Below are 19,907 nucleotides of genomic sequence, written 5' to 3'. Positions count from 1 at the left end.
AAAACAACAACATCAAATAGCTTGATATTTTCACTCTCAGGGATGTCATGCCAAGTTCATGCCTTAAAGGTTAAATGTTAATTGAACATGGCAGATGCCCTTTCAGTGCCGTGGATAGCGACACAAAGTCAGATGTGACAATACTAAATGTCATTCATGCAAGTCACTTTTGTTTTGCTTGCAGCTCTTTGCACAGCGAACAGCAAACAGCAACAAAAACAGAACATGTGCTAGAACAACATGCTGTCGTCATAAAATAAATAGTCTACAGTAAATATATAAAAAGAGTCTTTGATGATAGACTTCTGTTTTCTTTTTAAGTTTTCCTGTAGAGGAGTCATCCACAATGTGTTGCCCCTCTTTTACCCCTGGTTCATTTAATGCATCATCAGATACCCAGATGCTGTGTCATCTTTATTGTCACACAAGCTATGACAGTGAAAGTCCATTTCTGATTTTATTGATGTTTGCATGCATGTTGCAGCACTTTGCTTAGATTATTTTTAATAGCCTATTTTTTATTATAAATATTTTATATGGTCTGTAGGTGTTAAGGTGCATAGCCCTTATGTGGCTTTACATGCAAAGACGTTTTATTTATTTATTTATTTATATTCTTTACTGTTAAATCAAGTTCATCCTGATAGAAAGTGCCCATTCATTTCCAAAGTGGATTATCACAGCAGTTTGCCAGCGCAGCATAACTGAGCTCAAAAACAATCTGATTTTGAGATAGAGGGCAAAGGGAGGGAAGGATTTTAACACAGCAATAATTATGCTAATTTCACTGAACTCATTTTCACTTTTTCATACTCATTTTCACTTAGTTTTCAGTTAATTTCAACTGAGTGCTTTTTCACTGTAATTCCACAAAAAGATTACCTTTAAAAAAAAAATGTTTTCAATGCGCACCATTAATAGGGTCTATTGATTAACAAATACCCATTACAACACTGGGGAATACTATGCCATTACAGAACCTCCTGTCTCGCATTCATGATTAGAAAGGGACAAGAGCATTGCTGCAATTCTGTATAAGACTAAACAAAAGTTTTAAGAAGTCACCAAATTGATATAAACACAGGACTGGAAGCTGACTGGCCAACTGACTGGCTATTGATGATCTGAGGTAAGCCTAACTTGAAATTAAGCTCATTGAAGTAGGTTTAAGATTGAAAGATAAATGCAAGACATTAAGAGACTTAACCCTGTTATGAGCATAACTGGTTAATGGGGTTGTTCAATTATGTGCCTTAAATTGGTAGAATTGAAACTTGTGGTAGTTCTATACTTTGATAGAAATGACAATAATCAGTTTAGAAAGTAGTATATGTGATATTAAAGACAAGGGAAAGCAATAATGTATCACTTCTTTATATTAAAAAAACATTTAATTGTTTTTAATCATTATGTCCACTTTTATACCCTAATAAGGACAATGTATCTTATATGTTAGCAGTGATGTATTGGCTTCTTTTGTTCTCCTTTTACACAACACATTGGGAAGTAGAGGTTTGTAACAGCATTTCCTCAAGGAGTCCACATGAATATGACTAACAGATGCACTGAGACAAATTATGCAATGAAAACACACACACACACACACACACACACACACACACACACACACACACACACACACACACACACACACACACACACACACACACACACACACACGACACAATTAAATCTTTCAGAGCCTGTGCTACTGTATCTTGAAGTATGTGAGTGTATTTATTCAAGGTTTTGACTGAACTGAATCTGTATACATTTGAACATAAATGAATGTTAAGTGTTTCTCTACTAAAATGGTGAAGACATTATTTCAATAAAGAGTTAAATAAAACTCACACCAAACTGAAAAATTGAAATTTCCTACATGAACACTCTTCATTATTTAAATTTACTTTTTTTTTACTTTTTGGAGTGCACTGCAGGGCGTTTTTACATTATTATCTAGAGTGCTGGTATTTCCAAAGGTATTGGTCAGTTTGAAGGAGCTTTGTTGTAAATGATGTTCAGTGTGGAATACAGCATCAGTCAAGACTTGGTAGGGAGCCTCTATTGAAAAATGCCATTCAAATCCTGTGAATGTGTGAATAAGTGGTCTGTCTAAAAGTGGCATTGCCTACTTTTTGCTAAAATGAAATGTTGTTGCATGAGTGCTTTTTGTACCTGCTCTCCTTCACTGAACACTCTGTTTTCAAAACTCCAGGAGATTGTGGGTGTTGGGTCGCCGGAGGCCTCACAGGTCAGGGTGACTTGTTCGTCAAACTCTGAAGCAGTCTGGTTATTCAAGTAGGTAATCTTGGGTTGCACTAGAAGCAAGACACAAAAGAAAAGTATGATTATATACTGTCGGTTTCTAGAACCTGATCAGAAAACTTTTTTTTTATAGCTATTTTGAGGCAGCAGCGAATTAAAAATGCCTCACCTGACATATTATGTCAGGGAAACTTAAAACCTACCTGTTCAACCTGGTTTTTGATTAATAATTAAGTCCTTTATAATCTTTTCATTTTATTTTATTGTGCTTTATTTATTGTCATTCTATAGTTTTATCTTCTCATCACTTTTATTTGTCTATTTCTTTCGTCTTTTAATCTCTCTCTTAATCTAGCTTTAGTCCAGCTTTAACCTCATCTTCTATTTTACTTAAATACATAAATCAGTTTCACTTAAAAAGGTGAAGGCTGAAGCATTTGCTTATAGCACTTACCCTTTGATCCATTGCTAATACAAAAAATATGAGTAGTGCAGCTTTGAATCACTGTCAAATATTGTTCCCATTACTGTATTAAAGCTTAGAGATGCTAAGAAAAGATCAGGATGATGGTTTCATACCTCATTGGCCTGTAATAGAGCTACAAGGACATGCTTACATAAGACTGGTCCAAATGTCCTCATGAAGAGAAACTCTAGTGTGATATCTTTGAATGTCCTAAGGGGTTACTTAATTAGTTTTCAATAGGACAAGCTTTTCTTTAAACTATATGCTTCACACTGTGTAAGCCTGAACTCAGCCACTGGAAAAGCTGTAGAGTAAAGTACAGCAAATGTCAATAAGTACAAAAGAAAAGGCCGTAGACAGAAAAAAAAAGTCACAGTGTTTTTGTGGGTTTTTTATGCTATTGTAAGTGAATCAAGTTATTCTCTTACCAAACACGTTCAGGCTGACTTCCTCAGTTTTCTCTCCTGCCTTGTTCTTGGCGATGCAAGTGTAATCTCCTTCATCCACTTTCTTGACATCTTTTATTACCAATTCTGAACCATCCTCGTTCAGGCTGTACTTATCACCGGTTTCAAGGACAATGTTGTTACTGCGGGAAAGTGGAAAAAGAGGGGGGGGAAAAAAGACATGAAGGCCTTCACATCACAAGAATTTGCTTACACGACTTGAGGGGCCTGCAAATAAGTTTCTTAACTCTATCACAGTGATCTATTTGTAGTTTTATCTCAAGAAGAGAGCAGCTGGTGCCTGACAATGGCTGGGAGAGCAACACAGCTGTTTTGCACCGTAAGCCCCAGAGAACATAACCAACATACACCTCTCCTTTAACCCTTACATCTGTGTTTTTTTTTCTGTTTAACCCTCCTGTAGTCCTCAGGTCAAGGAAGGACAGGAGGAAGCAATGAGGAAGGGAGGAAAGAATTAAGGAAAGGAATAAGGAGGGAAGGAGGGAGGGACGAAAGGAGGAAGGAAGGAATGGAGGAAAGGAGTAAGGAGGGAGGAAGGAAGGAAGGAAGGAAGGAAGGAAGAAAGAAAGGAGGGGGGAACAGAGGAAGGAAGGAAGGAAGGAGAGAAGGAAGGGAAGAATGAAAGGAGCAAGGAAGGAAGGAAGGAAGGAGGGAGGGAGGGAGGGAGGGAGGGAGGGAGGAAGGAAGGAATGAAGGAAGGAAAGAAGGAAGGAAGGAAAGGAGTAAGGAGGGAGGGAGGAAAAGAGGAAGGAAGTAAGGAGAGAAGGAAGAGAGGAAGGAAAGAAGGAAGGAAAGAAGTAAGGAGGGAGGGAGGAAGGAAGGAAGGAAGGAAGGAAGGAAGGAAGGAAGGAAGGAAGGAAGGAAGGAAGGAATGAAGGATGGAAGGAAGGAAGGATGGAAGGAAGTGAGGAAAGAAGTATGGAAGGAGGATGGAGCAAAGAAAGAGGGAAGGAGGGGAAGAACGAAGGAAAAATTAAAGAAAGAGAGAGGAAGGAAGGAAAGAAGGAACAGTCAAAAGAGATGGGGTCAATTTGACCAGGGAGGACAACATGAGGGTTAAATCAGGGCCACGGACCAGTTTGTTGATGACGCATGTTTTTTTCACTTTTGGGAACACATATATTTTGGAAGCAGAAATCTTCACTAGAGGTTTCAATCCTGTTTGTAGAGAATTAAGTATGTGTATGCCTGGTGCAGCAATATTCCTGAAGCATTTTCCATGCAGACAGTGAATGACAGCCCTGTCAGCAGCTCTAGGAAACAAGAACAAATAGAGCTTTACCCCCCGTCTGTTTTCTCACTGCCTCACCCATCTGTCCTCCCAACAACCCTCTTTGTCGCAGCTCTCCTCTGACCAAGGATGTGCATCTCCCTGAGCCTCAACAGATACATCACATATCGACTCTGCTGCACGGAAAACAGCTGTGAGCATTATCAGAGACTTCAATCGTCCTATCCAGTCACATCTCTGGAAGAAAAACATTATTTTAAAGGTTCCTCTGCACAGCGGTGGCACGTGAAAGCAGCGAATGATGTACCATAAATATTAAAGTACGCAGAGCAACCGCAGCACGGAGATAAATTAATGTTGGTTATTTATACAACTTTTCAAAACTGAGTTAATCTTTCATGCGTATTAAACACATAAAAGTTTAACGGAGAGACTCTGACTCTTGAAATTTTAATTTATCGACTTAATAATAGATTATCAAGACCTCCAGCATTTAAGACAACAACACTGATATCTTAATACTACTTAATGTATCTAATTTTCAGCTTGTATCTACTTGTTGTGAAGAAAAATTGCATTAATTAGACTGTTAGTGTTTTCCCTTCTCTACTGACGAAATTGTTAAACATTAAGTTAAACCTAAATAGATATTATAAGGACTCAAATCAGCAGGTTCAATACTGTATTCTGATTTAATAAACACATCGAACCCTAATCATAGGATTACCTTATAAGTTACAGATCAAACGGTTTTGACCACATGAAACCAAATAAAGTCAAATATGCTGCACATTTTATATTCCAGCTGCTATTACTTTAAGTTTAATATATATTAGGTTTTTCCTTTAATCCTTTTTGGCATTCATTGGCCCGAATCAATTATACTGTAGTTGTCAACTACAAGATTTGTGGAAATTATTTTTGAAGAGAACAAGCTGACTGGGTAAGAAGAACAATTCAATCTACTGCTTAAATAAGGAGTTTTAGACATCTTGTCACTACAAAAAGTCAAATTTATCCCCTTCTTTCATATTTTAGAGATAGTTGGGGCGAATACTTTTCACACTACTAATACTTACCACAAAATGTTGGCCCTCCTGAAATCAGAGTTACGCATCTCATCTACTCCTCTGTTTCAGACACTCCAGATTCTTATTATTTATAACATGTGTTTTTATTTATGAGATACACTGTGAAGGGAATATTCCTGAGAATTCAAGACTTACTTTGCAGAAAATTCACAGGTTGTTTCTTACTCATCTTATCCATCTCTAAAATTCTCAGTTTCAGAGGTCAATTTCCGATAAGATTTAGGGGTGGCAAATTATGGAAAGGCTTTTCCCACCTGGCAATAAACTGTTCCTCTAAAAATTGATTCTTGAAGATCGTATAACTGCTGATTTGTAACTGCTTTTCCTCGTGTATTGCTGTCCATGTATTCATGTTTCACTCATAGTGACATCCATCATTATTATTGCCCAAGAGTCAATACAGACTCACAAACACATGCACACAAGAATGCACGTTTTCTGTATGTTCATTTTTGTGGTCTCCATAACATTGTAACATTTTAACATTACATCAAATAGGTTTCCTCTCCCTGCACTGTATATGATTCTATCTTTGTCATTTTCATTTTTTATTTTTTTATTGTGCAAATATAAAACTGAATTTAAAAATTAAATCTCACCTTTTTAAAAACTTATATTATAGCCAGGCCAAGTTTGATTCCTTACAGGTTTTCATATAGAGGAGTGCTTGCTACATAGCTAATACATCCATACTAACCAGATCATAATGGTATGCAATTTAATTAGGGTGCAGAGTGGAAACCTGCTTAATAATACTCATCAAAGCCTTTCTGCCCTTATTGCAATCATGCAAATGTAAATACATGTAAATCTAATCATTTCTCCCACACAACAATTTGTAGGCAAGCCCATGCATTTCTTAATTATGTCACTTTGACATCTTTTATAATTATAACACTTGTAGCAAACAAACATGAAACATGAAAACATGAAGCATCGACAGCAAGCGTTTACATATATTTTTCATCTCAGAATTGATCAGAAGGCTCAATTATGTGAAAGGGCAGAAAAACCATTCCTGGTGGATCAATACTGACATTATACCTGAAACGTGCAATTTGCATTTCCATTTTGTGTTGAAGTTCCCCTACAGAGGGCTCGTTTGGAGCACAACTTGATATTTTAATGAGTATAATGGAAAAACTGTGCTCCTTGTTGGACATCTTAATCTGCAGCTGAATATTTTCAGCATGGCTTTTGTACACAGGTGTGTGGTCTCTATTTTGAGTTTTAGGTTTAGCATACTGCCTTTCAGCATTTCATCACATTTTCTCTGCCAGTTAAAAAGCAAAATGACTCAAATTCAAAACTAGGATAAAGAGTTAACTCAAAAGATTCTGTTTTTATCAACTTCTACTTGGTATGCAGGGGACATACAGCACAGTTTTTATTTATGTGGTTCATGCTGTCAACAAACCACCTTTTTATATGATTGTATTGAATCTTTGCCCAAACGATTGATGTTTATGTTTATCTGCTTATGGCCATTGTCATTGTGTCCAGCTGCTGGAGACAGGCGACAGAGATGACCCAACAGCATCTCAATATAAAAGAAAATTTAAAAAAATGTCCACCTGATTACTACATATCCCTCTTAAAAAGTTGTGATACTAACCAAGGCTGCATCCTGTTACTAACGGGCCTCACCGCTACAGAAGTGTCACTGTAAAAAATGAACCACTTCCTGTTCAAAAGATAAAAAATCTTTTTTTTAAATTCCTAACTGAGCGAATCGACCAGCTGGAGCCACTTTAAGAGCTGCTGGATATCTGTAAATGCTTCTATTAAACAAAAATAGTGCTGCTATCCCACCACCCTTTGCTCCAGCATAATAAAGACAATTTTCCCCCACTGCTTTTCTACCTGCACACTTAATATTAGTTAAAAGAGGCTGTTTTAGGTAAAAAAAAAATATAACCATCAGAACGTCTCTTGATACATGCTGTTAGAGCTGAATCATTAAAAAAACCATTAGGTCATTTTTCCTATTTTTGTAAACTGTTTCATGCAAAATATGAGAAGAATAAAAGCCTACCACTCTGACAGACTAGTTATAGAGTTATAGCTTTACACCGAATCTCTAATATGGAGAGAAATAAACAACATGCCACAGTATGACGGTGACCTCTATGTTCTTACAGCAGCTTACAGCCTGAGCAGAATCAGTAAATGTGATGTCGAGCCTGCCTTGATGTATGCTTTCAGTATTTTTAGCAACTCTGTCTTTGATGCTTTTAGCGAAGTGGTACAGGAAAGGTTCCTTCAGCACACTGTATATATATATTCAGGATTCTTTCTTCCTCACATTTTCCCTTTTTACTTAATGACGGTTCCTTTTTTTGAGATCCAGAAAAAGTGGACTAGAAAAGTGAAAGGCGACAGCTCAGATCTATCCCTGATCTGATCAGACTGAGTGGATCTGAGCTGACAGCAGCAGTTGACGTACTGGGCCCAGGTGACGGTGGGTTCAGGGAAGCCATCTGCATCACAGGCCAACAAGGCAGTGCTACCAACATCTGCTGTAGCGTTGACGTCTGACTGCCTGGCACGAATGGTGGGAAGGACTGAAACAAAGATATGGTGAAATATTAATGCAAAATAAATGTTAAGCACATGTGCATTAAAAAAGGGATTCTATTTTTCTGTTGCCTATTATGATTGATTGGCATTATCATTATTATTTTTAGATAACATGGACATAACAGGCACTTTGTCATGATAGTGGTACTTGATGAACATGTAATACCAAATTTAACTTCAATCTAGCCAGTAGTTGTTTGGATATCTTGTGCACAATAAACTAATTAAAGGGCTGTTCACACTAAGAATGATAACTATAACTATAGCAATGTAAGCGTCCACACCACAAAAAGAAAACCACAAGGGTTCACGGACAGGTGGTGATTCAATGTATTGCTCCAAAGTGTTGAAGTGCGATGTGCAAAAGTGCACAGACGAGCAGCTGTTATTGCACTGTAGCAGCAACATACTGTATGAGCACAGATCTGAAGCCTAAAAGATTCACTTACTTTGTCTTTTTTTTTACATTATAATGGAGAAGACAGTTCCAGCATCTTTGTATAATAAAGAGAGACAAAAACCTATCAAAAGAAACTCTGGGTGTCATTCAGAAGTTTTACTTGAAATGTCAGTCTGAATGAAGATTTTGTCGTGGCATGGTTTAGGGGAAGGATTTTGATTGGCTGTCAGTGTTTCTATCATTCATCAAATCGCTCTGAAAGTGATACTAACGATAACATTCACCACTGTCATTGTTGTTATAGTTCTGGTATGAACTCTGTTATCCACTTGAGTTAGAACATTTTTTAAAACTATATGTTCATAATTATCGTTGTAGTTACAGTTCTTGGTGTGCACAAACCATATATAAGGTTTAAAAAGTACCTTCCCAAGGTTTTCAGGGGTCACCACTTTTGTACTCTCCTCTGCCGAGCAACAGGATGCAGGCACGGAGTGGAAGTTGACAGAGATGTAGTGCTTACCGTTAACAACAACCTTGATCATCTTGAAGTCAATTTCTCCCCTCGCCAGGACACGAGCCTCACAGTTGTACATGCCCTCATCTGTCTTCTTGATGCCGCGGATCTGCAGGTGGCCATTATCCTGGATCTTAAATCGCACTTAAACAGAAAAAGACAAAATGGGAAATTAACTTCTCGCACCAAGACTATTAAGATTTATTAACAGTCATTTTAAATGTGTAAATGTGGCCTGTATGCATAAAGAATGATAGGTAGAACATGTCATTTATATATGTTTTAATGCTGTTTTGTTTTCTAACTTTTTCTAATAATAAGTTTGATGCTTAATCTCAAAGCAGAGTATGTATTTTCCCTCCTTGGAGCCACAAGAACTTAAAATTAAGAGTCAAATCTTATCAGTGGGTCATAAAAATCCAAGCCCTTTTCTGTATGTGATTGTTTAATAGCATCCAAGAAAGTTCTACAAAAGAGCCAAAAAGCTGCCAACTAAAGTGTGAAAATAATTATGATTATTTCCTTGAATTATTCCTTGTACATAAAAAGCAGATACAAAGGCTCACAAAGGGCATTTTAAAACCGAAATTTCCCTGAAATGCTCAGGCAAGAAGTTGGACACAGATTAAAAAGTCCCAATTATCCCTGGTAATCAAGCGAGTGGTTGCAGCCCTGCATGACACCCTGAATACACAAGGCTGATTTGAGCATTGTTTAACACTTATCATACAGCACCTCTAATTAAACCTGCCACAAAGACACAGTAACTGAGTGAGCTGTCTCATCTGAAAGTTTCTGGGGAAAAATCATTGAACACACTATAAAAATCCAGGACTTTAATCCCATCTGATTTAACTGCCTCAAGAAAAAAGGAGCTGAGTTGAGTCTTTGTTGTTTTTTTTCTATGTAAATCCCAATTTGGAAAATAAAGGCACTTCTCACTAGTGTGCACTTTGAAACTAACTGGCCACTTCATTACTTCTTTGGAGATGGTGTTTCCTCTGCACAAGTCCGACATGTTGACCAGTTTAATTTTTCTATGCAAGTGAAGCGGTAAAATATCTCTATTAGAGAAGTAATCCATGTAAACTGAAGACAGCCCGTTTGCTATAAAACCATTTGATGAATTGTGTCTACTTATGTAACTTGGAAGCGATCGTAGCATTGACATTTAAGTATATTTACATATACTTAACATTTAACATTTAATGAGCTAAAATTATAAATTTTTCGTATTAATGGATTAAACTAACCAACATGTAAAGCAGTTGAAATTAGCAACACCTCCACTATATACAATACTAAAAAATGTTGCTTAAACAGTATCTGAATGCATCAACAATATTTATTTGAATATATATGTAGGATTTTTATTTATAGTGTAGTTTTCAAGCATTATGACCTTTCTACTTTAACTAATGTAAAATATTATAAACTACTGATTCCCACAATAATGTTTGTTTTCTGTTTCTTAAGTGCAACATCCTCGATATACAGATTTGGGTGCTGAAATCTTTAGTTAGTGTAAAAGTAATGTCAAAATAATTAAAGTCAAAACCTCTTTTGAAGGCTTAATGAAAAAAATATTTAAAGAAAAAAAACAAAAAACACATTGTATTGACCAGCTGCTATTTGATGTTGACATATATACAGTGAAACGTTCTCATAGGATATTTAACAATGCAACATAAAGCATTTGGTAACATAAATTACTGCTCTGAGGAAAATTACATAAGCAAGTTTTCAGTTTTCAGTGTCGGTTACAATTAGTGGTTTTTCCAGAGAAAAACACATTCCTTGAAGAGAGTCCAAGAATAAAGGCGGGCTTAGCACAACACTGTGGTGACTCCAGGCTCTCCAGCGGTCACTAAGGGAAGGGTTACTGTAAGGTTAAAATGGGCCAGTCCAAGTGTAAAAGAAAACCCGGTCTCCTGCCTCTTCTGCACCTCAGCCCAGTTTTATTTTAACTCTCTGAGGCGTCCAAAAAAAGTAGCTTTGGCTGCCTGAAGATGCATGAAGTCATTCATAAAACTGTACATGGATATATTTACTACATCATTTATACTCTCTCATCTTATTGGCAGAAGGGGCTAAAAAAGGGTCTGAAGAGTTAGCTTGGATTCACAGCAATTACAATGGATTCCAATGCTGATCTGGAGTCATGACAGAAGTGTTTCAAAATGTACTGAGACCTCCATAGAAACTCCTCAGTCCACTCCTGCAGCACTACTCACATCTTAAATGTTGATCTGTTTGTTCGATACACTCAGTTTCTCCAAGGCCTAGATACTCACTTCTGTGTCACGCCTCGCAGCTCGCGTGATTATCGGCAAAGCAATGGTTGTTTGGAACGTACTGAATGTACAGTCAACAGTGGAGCTGAGGATTATAATGTAGAGGTGGTTTGAGAAGTTTCTAAGCACCCTTTGTTGTTGCTTTTGTTTTTTCGGTCCTGCTGTGTCTGTGAGTCACTATTGGAATCCATTTTAACTGCTCCAAATCAAAGCTGGTTGAAGAAACAAGTAGCAAACTTTTCAGAACCACTTTTCAAGTCTTGTGGCAGTGAGTACTTCATATACTTCGCAAGACTTTCAGTGTAGCTTAAACTGTACAGTTTCAACAGTGAAAAAAAACCTGCCTATCCCATCATTTGTGAGTGACAGGATATGCAGACTTAAATGATGTTGTTAGCTCTCCTTTTACCCTTCCCGTTTTCTCTTCAGTTTTTCAAATTATTTCTGCCTGTAGCATAGCTCTCCCTCTTATTGAGGAATTTAAACTTCAATCTGCTCTCAGACATATTTCCTAGTGACAGTAACCACGTCTTTCTTGGCCCGAAAATATAGAATTTTCATGTTCATGCATCATCTATGAGGCCTGAAAACTCCTTCCCTGCTGAAAATGCATAGTTTTGTTCGTTGCTGATGGGCTGGAGGAGAATAGATGAGGAAGAGTGTGGCAAATTCATTGGAAAGCATAAATTGGCAGACAGCATTGACAGGAAGGTCAGAAAGCCCAGGGATTTGGGGGTGATGAGCTGCAATGGCAGGTTTGGAGGTGAGAAACTAGCTCAAGTATTGGAATATTTTCATGTGGACTGGCTCACCATCTTTGGCAGACTGGATCTTGGAGCCCTTGTGCTTCCAGATGATGGCGGGTGGTGGTGAACTGACCACGTCGCAGATTATGTCAGCATCATCACCCTCATTGAACTCCTGTGGACTGGGAGCACTCTCGAAGGTGATCTTTTCTGTAAGGAGATGTGACAAGCAGACATATTAAACATTTTAAAAAATATCTCAACTTTCAGACTGAACATATAAAGGTGAAAACACTCCTGTTGCACATTTACATTGCATAATAAACACTTACAGGTGAACTTCAGCTTTTCTAATAATAATTTTAGAATGAGTTGCATTGCTTTAAATATTATGTAATCACAGATGTTGTAGGAAGGTAGTTCTGGTAAAGTCTTTAAGTCCATGTTCATACAGTCAACAGTGCAGTGTGAAAAAACTCTCTACTAGTCTACTACTCTCTCTCTCTCTACTCCTCTTCATTTGGATGGTACAGTACCACACAGTTGATGCGACAGGGTTGCCCATGCAGAGGGGAAAACACAGGGTCATGCTGCTACAAAAGTGGTACCTGACTCACTTTCTACTGCAGCACAATGTGACACTGCACTAGTCAATTTGACACTTCCTAGCTCACACTGTATTTCTACTGTAACATCACGATCAACACAGCAAAACATAAAATGATACCACACGTGAGAACTTTCCAGGGCTGTAAAGTCCTTCCTCATATAATTACAAACTGCTGTGCAAACTCATTCATCTATTACTCAAACACAGCCTCCTGGATTGTATTTCACTGACCCGCCTGAACCAGCACAACCTGAACAATGCAGCCCGTTGCATTTTTGTAAGGTATAGCTGTGTTATGTCTAAACAACCACTCAAGAGTTTGGGGCCAAATTATGTTAAGGTTACATACCCCTTAAATACATATGAGCCTTATCAAGCTCCTCAAAAAATATGTGGGAATTCTTGAGTAAATATTAATGAATAGTTTGGAAATTTCACAAAAGAAGTAGGCTTACATTGTTTAGCCTTTTAAGCATATATTTTGCCTTTTTTTGCCATCCAACCATCTTCTATGCTTCCATTCTTCTAAATGCTTTTGCCAAATGTGTTTGAATGGAGGCATAAATGTCTGGAGTATGTCCACTGAAAAATGTTGCCATTGAACATAATCCAGCCAGCAATTATGTTTCCATTTGAGCATATCTGGCTAAAACCATTTTGCATGATATAAACAGAATATCTAGGAGACAGGGTTGGATTGCAGCAAGTAACTCATCATCTGCACTATTGAAAAATGGTCAAAAATGTTTTTTTTATTAAAATTACACTTCAGATCAAACATTATTTTTAGGAGACAGAATACTGTACCGGTCCTCTTACACCACTGAAATGTATCATGTTCTCACCTCTATTTAACGAGGTTAGAAATAAAAAATATATATAGGTATAAATATGTATCACTCTGGAAAAAAAAGACATTGAATTTGTTTATAGATCCTTTAAGTGTGTGTTTAATTTTCTCCAACTTTATGCAATTTAAAACAGCTTAAATCCAAAGAGCATGAGAAGGAGAGGGGGGGGGGGGGGGGGGGGGTCGCAGAGGATTTCCATCTAAGCAAAATTGATCGTCTCACTAACAAAGTGACAAAGGTAATTACATCCTTATTCATTTTGGTCAGTTAGTGTTGGTGAGGAAATCAAGACTAACGCAATAAAAGAGAGGTTCAATCTGTCTGCTGCTTATTTCTGAGAATGTGTTAGAGAGAGATGGGCAACACCAAAACATGTCTGTAAAGGAATGGTTATATCTTACACAATTAGGGTTACATCCTTGTACATGTTGGATATTCATGCTTTGGTCCAATGAGCCCAATGAATGAGTTTGCATTAAAAGACACAGTGCCGAGTGCAAATAGAGGAGGTGTGTACCCTTTTGAGTGCCCCTTCCCGTAATCTCTCAAATATTCCCTCGTCCAATTTCTCCTCCCATTTAATGGAGGAGGATTAATGGAGGTTTTAATGTTGCTTAATGAGGTGGTTTGTAGAGAGTAAATTTGACTATAGATTATTGTCAAGGTACCTTTCAGTGTTGGAAGTCTGGTAAGAAAAGTGTCAGACTGTGTTTTACTGGGAAAGGGTGAGGAATCGAAGATCTATGCTGTGGACGTAACTCTAGATCTATAAGAATCTAAAATTTGATGTCTGGGGAGACCAAATTCGACTGATAATTGCTCAAATATAATATAAACCAAGACTAGAATAAGACCAGACCATGTGGATAAAACACTATCAACCATGGTGGGGGAATTAGGTATCAACCATTGGGATCTCACTCTGAATTGACGAGTGAAACACCCATCTGCACCTAAAAATCTTGACTGTTGTGACATTTTGAGATGAGTTTCTTGGAAAAAGATGATGTGAGCCTTTGAATGATATAGTTGGTGATGGAGAGTCTCACTGTGTTTAACTGGGTTATTGATGCCACTGCAATTTCATGTAAGAAAATTACATCCTACTGGATGTGCTACACCAGCCTGAGGACGAGGTGCAATGTAAACTAAAGATCTTAGTTGACCCTGTGAAGATGAAGTACAAAACCCCTAAACCTCCTTTTGCAGAAGCATCTCCTCGAGTGAGAGATAAGCAAAATCCTAAATACTAAAAGAGTTTAGAGCAAAGCATGGTTACTCTTATTCTTTGCTACCTGAGCTACTTGTAGAAAATGCGTATGAATTGGTGGCCTGCAGAGTCTGAGGTCAATAATTTGGTAACATTAGCCGCAGCCCCGATAGAGAGGGTGAATCAGGAGATGGTGAGGGCCTGTTGCTGCCTACTGTTACAGACTCTGTTTTTGGCCCAGCAGATGTAATTATGAACTTATTTTCAGCTTAATTGCCAGGTATGTACAGTATATTCCTATGTAATTACATGATATGCGATAAGTAATTTGTCATATTCTATACTACTGTAATTCTATACTTATACATACATTGGTGGTTTCCCTCCATATATGAGATTTGCTTACAATAAAAAACTATAGAAAGTTTTCAGCCATATCATTTAAAGCCGAACAGGCATGAAGAAGTGAGACTTACGAAAGATCTTGACTTGGACTGTAGCCTGGGCCTCCTTGTCGCCGTTCTTTGCCACGCACTTGTAGATGCCAGCGCTGTCCACATTGGCGTGGTATATGGTGAGGGTTGACATGGTTTCATCGTTGCGGCTCACAAAAATGTCTGGGCTGTTGGGGAGGATCTTCTCACCGCTGGGGGCGAACCAGTCTATGTCCTTTGCATCGCCCACCACTAAAAAAAAGAAACAGAAAATGAAGCAAGACGTATATCAGAAAGTTTAAAGCGTCAACAATACTATTGTCATCGCTTGACACCAGTCTTTTTGGATATTTTTTGGATATTTTATTGTTTTTGTGCAGATTCTGCGGACTCTGCCTGTCTAACCACCTGCTGTGTTATGTTAGTGCAAATTGTTATGAGAATTTCATTAAGTAAATCCTACAAGTTGTTGTTTTTTACAGTGTAGAACAATATGTGTCCAACATGGGTTTTCTTAATTATTGCAACAATTTGGATGCTGTTCACATCTGTTCAGTGCAAATTATCTTCTTATGTCTGTTAAATGTTTTATTACGCAACTACTTCAACAAGTTTAGAGAAGACTGAGCACTCTCATGATATTCTGTGTCTTAAAAGCTGATAACGACATAGCATAAATCAAGAATTCTGGGTGTCAAGATGGCCTGGAGACATTATTGTTATCAAAAACCCATCTCCCTATACAGTCAATGTCCTTTTAAGATTAGACTTAATTTTCAAACTAAAACATGAAAAGAGTGGTATAAATAATTCCTGTTTGCTCAGTAGGACATATGATTATTCAGTGGGAGGCGACTTTCTCTAAAAAGAAAAATCAAACAACTTTTCCACATCATTAATTTTGTATAAAGACGAGTTCAAGCTGAGACATTTTTTGTTTCCCTGAAATGTATTAATGCTGTCACATCTCTTAAGAAACACAAAGGGCCCTACATGGGTTTTGACATCCTTTTCAACTGGAGAATGACTTAAAGCTTAAGCCAAGTTTCCTCATAGAGCAAAAAAAAAAACAGGAAAGGAAGGAAAATAAAAAAACAACGTTAAAGCTTCAGATTCCACAAAATATTGAGCTTTTTGCTTTCAAAGCTTCATTCTCTCAAAAAGTTTTCTGCAGTGCAACACCAGGTCATTAGTAGGAGGTCACTGGTTACTGTTACTACTGCAGTGTAATGACCAATTTAAAGGGTTGGTTCACCCTAATTAGGGACCAATGCATCTTCTGGTCGTATAGAGCCATGCAGATATCTTCCCAGGTTTCCAGATAACCATCCTTGCCTGCACCCCAATGCAATACAAGTGAAATGAATATTGCTTGTGGTGCTAAAAAGTTGTCTTTTAAAAGCAGAGACCCCATTAAAGCTACTGCAGAGAAGCAGATATTTAGAATATTGTTATATTGCTCACAATACAAGTCTTGTGTTGACATAAGGATGCAAAAACTACACAACTGATCTCAATAGAGGCAATTACACGATTGTTCCAGTTTGAGAGATCTGTTGCTTGCAATAAATTAAATTATTCAAAAAGACACACAGGAAGGAGGTGTTTGTGTGTGAATGTTTATAGGTGTGTCTGATGCAGGCTACCTTCCCCAGCTCTTGTTTGTGCTCTCCATGACTCATCTCCTGGTGCTCCAACAGGTATATCTTTCTTTTTTTTTGTGCTATAATAAAATCAAACATGTTTGAACTATCATAGTGGGGAGCTAACGGCAAGGTCAAGCTGCATCCTGGAGCTGCTCATAATAGACAACACATCACAGTGAGCACAGATTTTGTCCAGATTCCCCTCAAATGAGCAACAGGTAGAGACTATTGTGGCAAAACTATGGACAATCCTCAGTGTGAACATATTTCATATATATTTGAAAAAAGTGGGGACTTAAAAAGCGGAAGTAACTTAAAACTGCATTCTATCAAAAAGCCACCAGGGGGCGACCATTTTGATGTCAAAAGGACTTCCATCTCCATACAAGTCAATGCAGAATTCACCAACTTCTCACTTGATTTCTAACCTCAGTAAACGTTTTCAAAATGTGTTTATGGTCTCGATCGCTAGTTTAAAGCCTTCTTCAATGCAGTATGATGTTCATTTGTGAAATTTTGGCTTCCCTGATTTTATATTTGACGATAAAGCAGGGTATGCATTAGGGTGTGGCTACGTCATGACTGACAGGTTGATTGGTTCACAGGTTCAGGAGGGCACGTCTTGCTCCTCCTGATGCCCATATAAGTAGAATCTGTGTTTTTATTTTTCCTGGCATGCACCTGAAATTTTCAAGATGGCGCTGCTCAGATCCGATACTATTGGCCTCCGAGCAGCAGTCCACAAACCAATGGGTGACGTCACAGATGTTACGTCCATTTCTTATATACAGTCTATGGGACACATACATGGAGGCACATTTCAAAAGAAACCTTCCATTCACTTCTGTTGTATTGGGTTGGAGGCACAAAGACACACTACAAAACCTCTCTAAATAAAACCAAATCTTTCCGCATGGCTGGTTACCAACAACACTTTTCATTTATAGGCTCTCCAGTCAGAGTTTCTGAGTAATTATGATTCCTGACTGGTATAATGTTATTCATGTACACAATCTTCTGTAATGTGTCAAGCAGCTGAATACAAATACCAGCCTGTATCTAAGAAAAACTGACAAGTTCTACAAGTATACTCAACGCTGAGAAATCTAAGACCTCTCTCTCATTATCTCTGCAGACTGCACCTCTCCCCCACCTCTCCTAATTCCTCTGCCTTACCTGACTGTGATCCAGCTTCCCTCTTCCTCCTCAGAATTAACTGCTCAATCAATTTGTCCGTGTCATTTTCTGCCCTGTCTGGTCTTTTTTTTTTTTTTTTGCCTGGAACTCCTTCAAGGCTGTGTACCAGTCACCTTATTCAAACTGACTTGCACCAATTTTATAAAAAATGTTTTATCTCAACTGACACAAGGACACCGCTGTCAATATTGTTACACACGGTTACATTTTGTATCTAGCTGTGTTTAAGATCACTCTTACCTTCGCAGAGGAAAAATTTGGACTCTCCGACGCTGATCTCCCCTTGCGTTGGAGTGATTTGCACCTGGATGGCAGCTGGGAAGAGAAAAGAAGAGATAGAACAAAATATACATTAGTCTGTGGTTCCAGTGAGAGGAGAACGGTGACACAGGGGGCAAAGCACAATAGGGCAAGGCTCAAAATAAAATTGCTTTGCCTGCTCAAAAGAACAACCATTTTTCAGGCATATGCTCTATGAATACAACCCAGGATGAACATTTTATGCTTACTAGAGTACAGCATCTCTATGCAGATGAATCTATGTATTGTTCAAAGCAGTCCTTCTTAGATGTGTGATTAGTATAATTATTTTTATTTTATTTTTTCTACATTTTTGATATTTCCAGGCAGGTTTTCCCATCGGAAGAATATGGTGACTGTTTTGTGCTCTGTTAATCTTTGAGGTTTTCTTTCACGTCTTTACTTAAAGTGAAAGTCTTCTGGTTTACTTTCAATATTCTCATATATAATGGAGCAACAACATCAACACTTCCAAGGTGTGAGCTGTTAATGAAGCATGGATGTATGCCTGCGACCCTGTGAAAACCAACTGTCTGACACCTGACTAAGTAGTATGCAGTAGGAACATCATGACAGCATTAAATTGACTGGAAAAAGGAAAAGACACAATGCAGAGGGGAAGCAACAGTGTAGCGAATTAACTGGTTTGGGGTAAGTTGATCTTCAGTCCTCAGCAGCTGGCAGTCTTGAGTATATTCAGGAATACTATCTACAGCTCTATTTTTCACTTATAAAAGAAACCCGAGTCATTCCAGGGCGTTTTCTACCTTGTTTTCCCCAATGCTTTTTCTCTCAGCAGGTGATTTTGAAGTCATAATGCTGTAAATAGAAGAATATCCTTTTTTCCTAAGACTCTAATGCATTTCCTCTTTCAGCATCAACTAAAGCTACAGTGGCACAGGCGAGAAATGAGTGTGCAGAGAAACACCTGGTGTTTGTTTCTTCCAGGGCGGTGAAGAAATTCAAATTCAAACTCTTGCATGTTTAATGAAAAGTGTTAAAATGTGTAATCACTTTCAAAAGGCTTAATCAGGAAATCATAACTTGTGTACGTGTGCATCCGAACGGCAGAGGATGTGATGCTTTTTAAATGTGACGCGGTTTAATTTAAGACTTCAATCGTCAGTGATGTGTGGCATGGTAGTGGAGCACAGACTGCGAAGCAAAAACACCACTGAATTGTGATCCGGAGCTTGACAGAGAAATCCTGCTGAGCCTTCAGCATGTCGCCACTTTACACAAATGAGTGGTTCAGTCTGAGCTCAGGTCTCACCAGGCGATTCATGGGAATGGTTTGCAAGGACTCTGCATTCAAAGTCAGGTAGTCAACCATCCTATCATCACAGGACAATGAGATGGTAGTGTTTCATCATACAAAAACCTCACAGAAAACACATCCTTGATGAAGAGGACAACCTCACAGCAGTGGCTTTTATTATTTATTTAGTCTTTCTTTTTTTCCCCTACACACTCCTTTACATAGAAAGCAATCATCACTATGCTGTGAATCTGAGCTGCGTAAGAACTGCAAAATAAATGTACATAATATGCTTCTGTACTGTAATGCTCAATGTTTTGGACCTGTTATATTCAGCAAAA

General features: G+C 38.0%; 1 protein-coding gene across 1 annotated transcript in view; it reads right to left on the bottom strand.

The window, feature by feature from the left end:
* LOC133993527 (neural cell adhesion molecule 1-like) overlaps nt 1–19,907 on the bottom strand; it is a 243,751-nt gene that overhangs the window by 70,466 nt on the left and 153,378 nt on the right. The window contains exons 3-9 of the mRNA XM_062432516.1: nt 18,249–18,323; nt 15,208–15,417; nt 12,127–12,270; nt 9,027–9,164; nt 7,970–8,087; nt 3,163–3,323; nt 2,179–2,321 (exon numbers count right to left, since the gene is read on the bottom strand). Of these exons, the coding sequence (XP_062288500.1) occupies nt 2,179–2,321; nt 3,163–3,323; nt 7,970–8,087; nt 9,027–9,164; nt 12,127–12,270; nt 15,208–15,417; nt 18,249–18,323 (989 nt within the window). The remainder of the gene's footprint in view (nt 1–2,178; nt 2,322–3,162; nt 3,324–7,969; nt 8,088–9,026; nt 9,165–12,126; nt 12,271–15,207; nt 15,418–18,248; nt 18,324–19,907) is intronic.

Source organism: Scomber scombrus, chromosome 14 (genome assembly GCF_963691925.1).
Source record: "Scomber scombrus chromosome 14, fScoSco1.1, whole genome shotgun sequence".
Classification (NCBI taxonomy): domain Eukaryota; kingdom Metazoa; phylum Chordata; class Actinopteri; order Scombriformes; family Scombridae; genus Scomber; species Scomber scombrus.
Note: the sequence above shows the minus strand (reverse complement) of the source record. Positions and strands in the feature narration are given on the sequence as shown.